Genomic DNA, 12,803 nt, shown 5'->3' with positions numbered 1-12,803 from the left:
ACACATCATTTTTTTTTTACTTATGTGGCATCTATGTTACTACGTATATTACTCCCACTATGACTAGCCTAACGCAGCATAACCGCACAAGCAGGTTCAAATGGACAATTTTGTTTAATGCCTACACATACTATTATACATGTCACACTAATAAGTACAGTGTAAAGATTGAAAACGGTCCAAGCAATATTTACCTGGATTCCTACTCCGTCAGCATTAATAAGTACGAGTGGTAAATGAATCGGGTCTGGCAGGCCATAAAATGTCCAAACGATGCACCTGGTTAGCGTCACCAGAAACATATCAACCTTGTAGTGTCCCACATTACCCTCCCTGCGGATGTGCCATATCGTAGGGCTGCAACAAAAAACAATTGAGTTCTAAGAAAAAAAGCACTTAAATGAACACATGTTATAGGAAAAATAAAGAAAATATAGTAAATAAGATATATTACATGGGAGATAAGTAAAGGGCTCCTGTGAATATATAGCCAAAAATAAGTAGCACACCCACGCCGTCAGGCGAAGAGGGCGTCTCGCTAGACGGCGACGGCGATGCTGCGAAACCAACCGAACAATCCAGAGCACACGATTAATAATGGTACCCAATCAACTGAGGTCAATGGAGTGAAAAAGAAAAAGGGAGAGGTTCATACGCGCTGCTGGCTGCTTGGTGCGCGAGGGAGGTGGGGGGCTGCTGACGGCTGCAGCAGGGAGAGTTGGTCCTGCGAATGCATCCAAACCCACGGTGGTAACAAATTAGAACTGGCTAAAACTGCGACAGGGCTATATATTGCTAGTTGGGTTGGATCAAACAATTGTCAAATAGAGGAAGCTAAGCAGAGTTCTACTAGTAATGCTGGGAACAGCATGAAATTTTTTGACAAAAGAGAAAGACATACGGCAGCAAACTTTTCCTCTGGCCCTGGCCTCGGCCAAAGAAGAAGACGCATATATACACAGCACATGTATCGCAGAAACCAAAACTGAGCTACGGCTACGGCATGGAACAAGTGATTTAAGCAGCTGGGAACACCGAAGATGATTTCGGCCATGCTATCCTACGCTGGTCGCCTCGAAATGAGAATTCATGGACATGACTACTGCACGGCTAGCACAACGTAGCGAATGGAGATGAACTAAAACGCGAGTTTGTCCGAGCAAACACAAACTGCAAGACGCGTACAAGTTTTGCACCGACATTAGCATTCTCGACGACAGACCAATGGAGTAGAGATAGGGGGAGGAGGTTCATACGCATGGCTGTGGCGACGAAGATGAAGGCCGCCTTGGACGCCGCCGCGGCGGAGTGCCGTGGCAGGGGCGGCGGGGCAGTGGCAGCAGCGGGCGCGAGCGGGGAAGTAGACGGCTGGGCGGGGGCGACCTTGGCATGGGGGGCGGCGCCGGCGTGCTCCTGGGCCGGCGGTGGGGACGACGGCTTCTCGCTCGACTGCGGCGGCGGTGGGGCGTCGTCTGCCAAACCAATCCAAAGCACATGTCAGTATGTAAACAAGGCTGATCAGCATATGAACATAGATAAACAGAGCGAGATGCAGGCGAGAGAGAGGTTTCGTACGCGCTGTCTGCGTGCGTCGTGGGGCAGGCGAGGCCGGCGCGGGTGGCCGGAGGCTGCTGACGACGGCGGCCGGGGGAGCGGGTCCTGCGTCCAAAACCCACAGTAACAACAGCAACCAAAGTTAATCACCAGCCGATTCATCCGTATTTTTCATCAAAAGTAAACAAAACTGGAAAATAAAGAAGAAGGTGGCGACGTACGTGCGCAACAAGAAAAGAAACAGTGGCAGGCGAGATTGAGACGAGAGAAACAAACATCAGGAAACGGTGGCAGGCGACAGAGACGACAGACCGACTCTGCCAAAGCTGCGAGACAGCCAGCTTATCTGTTGCTGCCGCTGCTGCTCTGCCAGTAGGCGGTCCGTTTGACCCGTCCTTTTTTTCACGAAAGAGGAAGGCTACGCAAACCGCATACAAAAAGTAGCACTGCCACAGGATCAACATTGAAATACCATGCAAAAGAAAGGGAGAGACGATGCTCTGCAGAGCGGAAAGCACCGCGAGCAAGCTCTCCCTCTGCTGCCTCTGCCCTCGGTCGATCAATAAACAGCTAGCGTAAGAAAGACCTACTGCACACGGCAAAAGAAGGCAGATGATTCTGCATGAAGCAAAAGCTGCGTTGCGGTTTGAAACAAAGTGCAATCGCGTACGTACGGGAACGGAGGCGATTAGACACAGTAGCAGGAAAAGTATGCATGCCTCAAAACAAGAACGCGTGCGTGGACATGGCATGACTAGTACTGCACGATGATAATAAGCCCAATGCGAGGCTAGCAGAACCAACACCGAAACATATTATATATCATATAGACGGCAAATATATATACTGACGGTAGATAACTCGAGCAACAGACAGACACCGCAGACCTCTGCCTCTGCGTACGGCGCTGACTCGCGGAAACAAGCGCAGATCTAAAATCGATGTGAAACAATGGCGCGTATTACATGCGTTCGACGATGACGAAATACTCAGAGTAGACCCTAAATCGCTCCGTAAATCTCAAGGTACAGCCGTAAGTAGCCAGGCCGTGCGCGCGCAGGTCGCTCGCCACGGGAGGCGGCGAGAACCCGGCGCCGCGCGCGCGCATGTCGCTCGCACGGGAGGCGGCGAGCACCCCGTACCGGAAGACGCACTAGCTACTCGAGAAACCAACTAGACGCCGACGTAAGAGCGAAGAAGGTAGCCATGCGCGCTGCTGGTTCCTGGCCACGAGAAACTACAAGGGCCAGCCGCGGCCGTAAAGAAGCTAATACGAGCGCGCGGAGGTTGCTCGCCATGAACGACGGCAAACCCGCCGCGGCCGAAGAACAAGCTAAGACGTACGTACGCGCGCGCGCCGCCGGGTTGCTCGCCACGGGAACGACGAGAACCACAAGCCGCGCGCCGTACCGGCAGATCCAGCACAACAGCAAAAAAACCAGACCCAAATCGGAGCGCTAGCGAGTCGAGAAGCCATGGGAAACTACGCGCTAGGTAAGCAGGAAAGCGAGCACGGGAAATCGGTACGTAGAGAGAGGGAGGGAGGGAGGGATGGTGGCGACGTACCTTCGCAGGCGGCGGCGAGGTGGGCGCCGCCGGGGCGGAGGCCGCCGCAGGAGCTGTAGAGCGTGAGGAGGTGGGTGGCGTTGAGGCCCGCCGTGACGAGCTGCGGCTCCGCGGCGACGCGGCAGAGGCAGGGGACGCCGAGGTCGACGGAGTCGCAGCACTGCGCGGTGGGCACGCCGGGCGCGCAGAAGAGCGCCACCTGCGCCGCGAGCAGAGTCGGCTCGCACGGCGCCCCCGGCTGCGGCCCGACGGCGGCGACGACCGTCGCGAGCAGGCCCGCCACCAGCAGCAGGCGCCGGGATCTCCCCATCGGTGGGGAGGGGCGGAGTGATCTCTCTCTCTCTCTCTAGGGTTTCTGGCGCGGTGATGGTGGAGCGGTGTGGTGGACTGGTGGAATGGCGGAGGGGCAGCGAGTGGCGGGCGGCTTTATATAGCCTGGGGAGCCGTGGACGCTCATCCATGCTCGACGAGCTCGCCGCTCGCTCGATCCTGGGCGTCGGTTCGGGTGGGGAATGGCCAGCTGTCCGCGCGGACGGCCCGGATGCGGCCGCGCGGGGGGGAGGGCGTCACGTGACGGCGGGGTGGGTGGGGTGGCCTCGGGGGTAGAGAAAGCTTTTCCGTTTTTGATTTTTGAAATTCAAATGAAATGTCGCCCGGAGGCTGGCGAAAGAAAATATCGCCGCGCTTTAAATTTCGTGCTTCGTGCTGATCTGATCACACGGCCGTGGGAGCTTGTGGAGTGTTCTGGAAGGCGCCAGAAGTCACCAGACCGGCGCTGGACTCGCGCGGGGAGGGATTTCGGCATTGGTTGGATTCCCGCGAAAACTAGTACACGGCGTGTTGCCACAGCGAGGCCCGTGTAAACAACATTCGCCACGACGCCCACTGGCCCAGTCCGGCTTCTTTCTTTGCTTTTTCTGTTTCGTTTTTTCTGCAGGTTTCTCTGTTTTGTTTTGTATTGCTTTGCCTTTTGTTTTTTGGGTTTCTCATTTGTTTTGTTTTGTTTTGTTTTTTCCTGGAAGATTGCTCGTGCTTTCAAAAACAATGTTCGGAACTCCAAAAGGTGTCCATCGATTATTATAAAACCGTCCATCGTATGTTATAAAATGTTCAATATGTGTTTTTAAAATTGATGTATTATAAAATATGTTCATAACTCCAAAAGAACTCCAAAATTGATGTATTATAAATATGTTTAGCATATATTTACAAAAGTTCAGCGTATATTACACCAATTTTCACCATATATGAAAAAAAAAGTCAGTATATGGAAAATGTTCACCGTATAGTGGAAAAACGTTCGTGTACTAAAAAATGTCTGCGGATTTCAAAATTTATGTAGTAGAACATCAATTTGTCCAAGCCATGTATTTTGGTTGAGCAGCAAGTGCAGGCGTAGAGCAATTTCCCATCAAGTCAACTTCACTGCACCATGAGCTCCCCTTTAGTTCATATTCCGCAACAACTACAAATTATTAGTGGCGTCAACAAAAGTCCAACCGCAAAACCTGATATTGAGAACAAAGGAAGTCAATAATAAGAAAATATACGGGGAGAGGATGACATTGAAGATGCAGTTTATGATGTTCAATTGCGTGAACCTGATCCTGGGAAGAGGATGTCAATCGCAGCTTGTGATGTTAATGATCTGAATACGATTACAAGAGGATACATTGCAAAAGGGGCTTGTCGACCAAAAAACATACTTTTCCACAACACCCCCCCCCCCCGGATGGAGGTGCGCATCGATATTTGTAGCTAAATGGTTCAAGTCTTCTGGTTGGCTTGAGTATAATAAAGAACTATATGATGTTTCCTGCTGGTATGTCATCTTTTCGAGGATAATTGCATGTTGGTGGACATTTTTTGTGAATGGATGGTTTAGAAATTAGAATCACAAGGATAGTTTTGTGAAACGTGTTGGTGGAATCAATAGTGCACGCAACAAAACACAAGAGAAATACAATTCCTTCATTGCACCAAAAACAACAATCATAGAGTCATTTTCTTCAACCACCAAACAAGGCAAGGTTTTATATATAGTTGGTTGACATATTCCTTTTAATGCCCAAGGTTTCTTTTGCGTCAAGGGTTAGCTTTTCGTTGACATGAATTGGAGAGAAAATTCACTACATAAAGGTAATTTCCTTGAGCTTATACACTGGCTAGGAGAGATTTTGAAGAAGTGAACGAGGTGGTTCTCAAGAATGCTTCAAGGAACAATAAAATGATAGCTCAAGAAATACAAACAGACCCCATCAAATCATGTACCAAAGAAACTACTAGGCGTATGATGGAAGGGGTAGGTGGTAATTGTTTCTCAATACTTGTCGATGAATCAAGTGATGTGTATCTACAATAACAATTGTCTCTTTGTCTGTGTTATGATGATGAAATAGGAAGGGTAGTTGAGAGGTTTTTTCGTATTTTAGATGTTGTGAACACCACATCTTTGACACTCAAAACAGCAATTGAAAGCTTGCTTATGGATCATGGTTTGAACTTCTATAGAGTATGTCGGCAAAGGTATCACAACACTAGCAACATGAAGGGTCATGTCAATGGTCTAAAGAAACTAATTATGGATGAGTCCCCTTCTGCCTATTATGTGCATTGTTTTGCTCATCAACTTCGGCTATCTCCAGTTGCTACTGCTAAGGAGAATTGTGATTGTGTTTTGTTCATTTAGCAACTTCCTGATCCGTTGAATGTTCTTGGGATGTCTTGTAAGAACATTATAATGCTTCGTGTGGATCAAGCTGAATGGATTATTCAAGCATTAGAATTGGAAGACATTTAAACTAGTAAAGGCATGAACCAACAGATGGGTTTGATTAGGTCAGGCGACACTCCTTAGGGATCTTACCACAAAACTACTATATGCATATTCTTCGCGTGTATCCTTCAATTCGGCTAGTTCTCAACAACATAGCAAGAGAGCACTCTGAAAGTAATGACGTTATGCTTGCTGAAACTATGTTGGTATATTTTGAGTCATTTGACTTTGTTTTCATGGCACACTTGTTGTAAAACATATTTGGGTACATCAATGACTCAATGTAAGGGCATATTTATCCCTAAGGTGTTTTGGTGATTGATGACAATGCTTTTGCGGACTGATCGTGTGCCTCGAGTATTTCAGACGCTTCGCCACTAGGCACAAGATGGTTTGGTGCCCCTCGAAGACTATTGAAGACGGCGTTTTTCTATGTTTCTTTTCGGTGGATTTGAGTCGTAGGAAAGCCGTACTATTAAGAGGAGGTCCGCGTTGGAAAGGTTCGGGTGGAATCATCACGTACACGTGTTCTCCCTGTGCACCGCCTTTCCCTTTGCGCTTTGGAGCATCCTCCATCTTCTTCATATTTTGCAAAGAGAAGGATTCCTAGTGTTGCTGTTCTGAGGCATGCGATAGTACTGCTCCTAGGAGCGGTAGTACCGCAGGCCCCCGCGGTAGTACCGCACGCCCTTGCGGTAGTACCATGGCCTCGGACCAGACTCAGCCACTCGCGCGGCTGTAGGGGCGGATGTAATTTTTTACATCCGCGCCCTACGCGGTAGTACCGCCCCATGCGCGTGGTAGTACCGTGAGTCCTGGTCTAGCACAGCAACATGAGCGGAAGTAGGGGCGAATGTAAGTTTTTACATCCGCTCCCTGCGTGGTAGTACCGCATGCCAGGTGCGGTAGTACCGTGTCGGATATTTGCACTATTTGATTTTCAGCGGAAGTAGGCACGGATGTATTTTTATTCATCCGTGCCCTTCCCAGGCTCGTCCAATCCGGCCTTGCGGTAGTACCGCAAGGGGGAGCGGTAGTACCGCGTCAGCGGCAGTACCGCCCTCAGCCTTTGCGGCTCAGGCCTGGACTAGCTCATGCCGTAGCAGTGGTAGTACCACGGTCCGCCGTGGTAGTACCGTGAGCCCTTGCGGTAGTACCGCTTGTCTTGGGCGGTAGTACCATAGGTCACGGGCTGGTTAAGTGGATAACGGTTGGATTTGTCTCTCCACTATATAAGGGGTGTCTTCTTCCTCTAGTTGACCACCTTTTCCACCCCCAAGCTCCATTGTTTCTCCAAGCTCCATTTTCACCTGATCTCTCTCCCTAGTCAATCAAACTTGTTGATTTGCTCGGGACTGGTTGAGAAGGCTCCGATCTACATTTCCACCAAGAGAAATTTGATTCCCCCCACTAATCGCTAGCGGATCTTGTTACTCTTGGGTGTTTGAGCACCCTAGACGGTTGAGGTCACCTTGGAGCCATAGTCCATTGTGGTGAAGCTTCATGGTGTAGTTGGGACGCTCCAATTAAGTTGTGAAGATTGCCCCAACCTTGTTTGTAAAGGTTCGGTCGTCGCCTTCAAGGGCACCAATAGTGGAATCACGACATCTCGCATTGTGTGAGGGCGTGAGGAGAATACGGTAACCCTAGTGGCTTCTTGGGGAGCATTGTGCCTCCACACCGCTCCAATGGAGACGTACTTCCCTTCAAAAGGAAGTAACTTCGGTAACACATCCTCGTCTTCACCGGCTCCACTCTTGGTTATCTCGTGCCTTTAGTTTTGCAAGCTTATTTGTGTTATATCCCTTGCTTGCTTGTGTGCTTATTGTTGTTTCATCATATAGGTTGCTCACCTAGTTGCATATCTAGACAACCTATTTTGATGCAAAGTTTAATTTGGTAAAGAAAAGCTAAAATTGTTAGTTGCCTATTCACCCCCCCTCTAGTCAACTATATCGATCCTTTCAATTGGTATCATAGCCTCGTCTCTTTATTAAGGACTTTGTCGTCCGAAGAGTATGGTTGACACCGTAGACGGTGTGGAGGGGCACTCCGGTGTGAATCCGAGCTCGTCTACGGCCGATGGGGGAACCGCGGTTTCTCGTGAGGAATTCAATGTGGCTTTGGACACATTGAAAACCTCCATGACAACCGAGGTTGAAAGCATGTTTAATAAATTCTTAGAAGGACTTAAACTATCTACCTCGCCGATGAAAGTGGGTGATCCCACTAACAAGGTGACGGATGCTAACTCCGACAAGGGGAAGCTACTAGTGAAAAGGGTCCTTCTACTAGTGGTAGAAATGGCACCGTCATCTTTGCCAATGTGGAACCTCCAATTTATGAAGGACCGATTCCCTCTACTCATTTAAATCATGTCGGCCCTCCTCCTAAGATTGTGAAAAATGAGGACTTTGATTCTTGGGTTTATCGCTTCAAGCGTCACTTAAATCATGTGAATACTAATCTTTGGAGAATCATTGAAGAAGGTTTCCATCCACATGACCGAAGCAACTTCACCCCGAGAGAAGCCATGCATAATCAATTCAATGAGAATGCTCTCTTCATCATTCAAGATGCGGTTCCACCCAAAGATCTCCCTCATCTTCGACCCTTCGCCATGGCCAAAGATGCATGGCATTGTGTTGTTTCCCTCTATAAGGGAAGCGCAAGCATTCAACGCCCAACTATGAAGTGGTGCGAGATGGAGCCGATGAGTTTGCAATGAAAGAAGATGAAGAACCTCATGAGCTCTTTCGGAGAGTAACCAAACTCGCAGTCTCACTCCGAGATCATGGGAGCAAGGCCACGGATGACAATTGGATCAAGCGCAAGCTCCTCAAAGCAATGATGCCTTACCACAAGGCCATGTCCTCTGTCATCCATCAAAGACCGGACTTCCACTCCTTGACCTCAAATGAAGTGTTGGATGAGTTTGTGGCAATAAGGATCTTGGACAAAACCGCCGATAATGCGGTGTTGCGTTCTCAAAGAGCAAAGAATCCCAACCTTGCCTTGAAGGCCAAGGTTACTATGGAAGAAGAGGAAGAAGAGGAAGATGAGGAGAGCAACCCCGAAGATACAAAATATGATTATAATGAGCACATGGCTCTTGCTTCAAGGCAATTTTGGAGCAAGAAGAACACAAGGCCCAACTTCAACAAGAACAACTCAAGTGGGTTCAAGGGCAAGCAACATGTGAGAACTTGTTACAATTGTGGCAATGTGAGCCACTTTGTTGTGGATTGCCCTTACGAGAAGCGGGAAGACAATGGTGGCAAGCTCATCCAAAAAGACAAAGCCAAGTCCTTCCCAAACAAGAACAACTTCACCAAAAAGACTCCTACTCGAGGGTTGGTGGTTCAAGAAGAGTACCATGAGGATGACGATGATGATGAAGATAGTGAAGCCATGGCCATGGCCTCCGCTTCCATTGCCACAACTCCACGGGTGTCCCTCTTCGACTCGCCCAATGAGAACATCACCGCCAAGTGTCTCATGGCTAAATCCACCAACAAGGTAACCCCCAACATCAAAACTACCATCATTACTAATCCCTCCTTGACGGATGGCATTGATGAAAGTGAGGGGTCTAATGAGGAAGTAAATGAATTTGAGTCTTTTATGAGTAAGCTCAAGGGCAAATCCAAGAAGCACTTCGTTGCTCTCTTTGAACAACTTGGTGAAGCCAATGACATGATCGAGGCTCATGAAGAAACCATCTCTAAGATGGAAGGTCATAGTCGTGACTATGCCGATGGGATACCGGATCTCTCTAATGCTCTTGAGGAAGAGCGTGGGCATCATTTGGCTCTTGAGGAGTCACACAACGATGACCATGCTAAGTTAAAGAAAGATCTTGATCATGCTCTTGTTGTATCTCGTGTGCTAACTTCCGAGAAGGCTAAACTTGGCGTTGACCATGCTAGACTCAAGGAGGAGTTTGATATACTCGACAAGGCCCACAAGGTATTGAAGGGTGCTCATGCTAGCCTCAAGGAGTCTCATGATCAAATCCAAGTGAAGCTAACCAAAGAAAAAGCCACCTTTCCTCATATGGTATTAATTGATAATGCAAATGCCACTAACCCGTGTTGTGAGCATGTGCATCTTGTGGAGGAGAATGACAAGTTGAAGGAGCAACTTGAGAAAGGCCTTGTGACGTGCATACAAGGTCAGAAGAACCTCAATGACCTTTTGAGCAATCAAAAGGAAGTTGTGGCCAAGGAGGGAGTTGGGTTCGTACCTAAGTCCAAGAATAAGAAGAAGAACGACAAGGCCAAACGACCTCCCCCTCTCAAACTTTTGTGAAGGAGGGAGAGGGTGATCCTAAGGAGAAGAAGAACAATGAGAAGGGTGGTAATGTCAAAAAGGGCAATGCCACCACTTCCAACAAAGCCGGTGACTTTAACCCTTCTTATGTGTTGTGTCGTGCTAGTGATGGGCATGTTTATGCTAAATTTGTTGGTTCTCCTTATGAGTACATTGAATGGTCTATTTGGGTTCCTAAGACCCTTGTTACTAAAATCAAAGGACCCATTACAAAATGCGTACCTAAAACCAAGCATTGATCTCTTGTAGGTGTTTGCTTCTGGTGGGGGATCATGGTTGCTCGATAGTGGAGCAACAAATCATATGACCAGAAGCAAGGACTTGGTGGTGGACATGCACAAGATCCCTTCTATGCCTACCACCGTCGAGTGGGGTGATGCCTCGTCCTCTAAGGTATTGGGTCTTGGCAAGGTTGTCATTTCTCATGATCTAACGATCGAGAAAGTCATGCTTGTTGAGTCCCTTGCTTACAATCTACTTTCCGTTCATCAACTTGCACTCATGGGCTTTGCCACTTTCTTTGATATTGATACTGTGGCCCTCTTGTGGAGCAAGACTCTTAAAGTAGCCTTTGTTGGGCATGTCGAGAACGGTCTTTATGTGATTAACTTTTTGGAGCGACCCACTAAGACCGCGACATGCCTAATGGCTAAAGTTGATGTGGGATGGCTTTGGCATCGCTGTTTAGCCCACGTCAATATGAGATCTTTGCAAAGTCTTCTCAAGGGGGACCATGTGCGTGGACTAACGAATGTTAGTTTTGCCAAAGATTGTGCTTGCAATGCTTGTATCAAAGGAAAGCTTCATGAGAAGGCTCACCCTCCCACGACTATCATCTACTCGAAGAGACCCTTGGAGCTCCTTCACATGGATCTCTTTGGGCCTCCATCCTTTGATAGTCTTGGAGGTAGAAAGTATTGCTTGGTGATTGTGGGTGATTATTCAAGATACACTTGGGTATATTTCTTCAAGAGGAAGAGTGAGACTCAACAAACCATCATCGACTTTGCAAATGAAGCTCAACATCAACATGATGCAAAGATCTTGACAATAAGAAGTGACAACGGCACCGAGTTCAAGAACTACACCTTGGATGAGTTTCTTAGTGATGAGGGGATCAAGCATCAATATTCTGCACCATATACCCCTCAACAAAATGGTGTCGCGGAGAGGAAAAACCGGACGTTGATGGATGCGGCAAGGACCATGATGGCAGAGTTCAAGTCTCCATACAACTTTTGGGCCAAAGCCATCAACACAGCATGTCATGCATCCAATCGGCTCTATCTTCGCAAAGGCTTGAACAAGACTCCTTATGAAATACTTATTGGTAACAAGCCCAACCTCAAGTACTTCCGGGTGTTCAGGTGTAAGTGTTTCATTCTCAAGAAAGGTGTTCGTTTGTCTAAATTTGAGGCTAGAGCTTATGAGAGCATATTTGTTGGTTATGCTACAAATTCTCATGCTTACCGTGTTCTCAACAAGTCCACCGGACTCATTGAGGAGACGTGTGACGTGGAGTTTGACGAAAATAACGGCTCCCAAGTGGAGCAAAGTGGTACTTGTGATGTAGGTGATGAAATTCCTCCCCAAGCCATAAGAAGAATGGGTGTTGGTCATATCCTACCCATTGAGGAACCCCTTGTGGCCGAAGGAGAAGGACAATGCTCCACTCACGTGGAGCCATCACCAACCCAAGACCCACACGCTTCCGAAGAACAAAGTGCAGGCCCTCAACCTCATGAACAAGATCAAGGGCAAGATCAACCTCAAGATGGTGGTGAACCACCAAATAATGCCCAAAGTCAAGTTCTCCCCTTCGAGCAAGTTCAAGATCAAAGAGCAAGCTCAAGATCAAGAACAAGCTCAAGACGGCGCTCAAGATGATCAAGTTACTCCTCCTCTTTTCACATCCGAGGAGGAATTAGAGTGTCATGCCGCGAAGATCGCTTCCAAGCTCACCACCAAGGGTCATCTTATGGAGAATGTGGTTGGGAGCCTAAGAAAGGGGGCAAGCACTCGTAGACAATTAGCAAACTATTGTGAACATCATGCGTTTGTTTCTTGTGTCGAACCCCAAAAGGTTTATGAGGCGCTCGAAGATCCGGATTGGCTCAATACCATGCATGAAGAACTCAACAACTTCGAGTACAACAAGGTGTGGAGATTGGTGCCAAGGCCAACAGGGAACCACAATGTCATTGGAACCAAGTGGTTATTCAAGAACAAGCAAGATGCTCATGGGACCATCGTTCGCAACAAGGCAAGATTGGTAGCACAAGGCTACTCCCAAGTCGAGGGTATCGACTACGGTGAAACCTTTGCTCCCGTTGCTCGCCTTGAATCCATTCGTTTGTTGATTGCTTATGCTTCCCATCACAACTTTAAGTTACAACAAATGGATGTGAAGAGTGCTTTTCTTAATGGTCCTATTAATGAGTTGGTTTATGTCAAGCAACCCCCCGGGTTCGAGGATCCCTACTTCCTCGATCATGTGTATCAACTCGATAAGGCACTCTATGGCCTTAAGCAAGCCCAACGTGTGTGGTATGACCACCTTACCGAGTTGTTGCAA

General features: G+C 48.0%; 1 protein-coding gene across 1 annotated transcript; it reads right to left on the bottom strand.

The window, feature by feature from the left end:
• Window positions 1–538: 538 nt before the first annotated feature.
• On the bottom strand, window positions 539–3,430 carry LOC123089876 (non-specific lipid-transfer protein EPAD1-like). The gene is made up of 5 exons (XM_044511433.1): window positions 3,121–3,430; window positions 1,576–1,659; window positions 1,223–1,472; window positions 656–724; window positions 539–557 (listed from the first exon to the last, which is right to left on the bottom strand). The coding sequence occupies exons 1-5, from the start codon at window positions 3,428–3,430 to the stop codon at window positions 539–541; spliced, it is 732 nt and encodes a 243-aa protein (XP_044367368.1).
• Window positions 3,431–12,803: the final 9,373 nt, after the last annotated feature.

The sequence above is a fragment of the Triticum aestivum genome, chromosome 4B (assembly GCF_018294505.1).
Source record: "Triticum aestivum cultivar Chinese Spring chromosome 4B, IWGSC CS RefSeq v2.1, whole genome shotgun sequence".
In the NCBI taxonomy this organism is placed as follows: Eukaryota; Viridiplantae; Streptophyta; class Magnoliopsida; order Poales; family Poaceae; genus Triticum; species Triticum aestivum.
The sequence above is the reverse complement of the archived record's forward strand: the minus strand, read 5'-3'. Positions and strand labels throughout refer to the sequence as shown.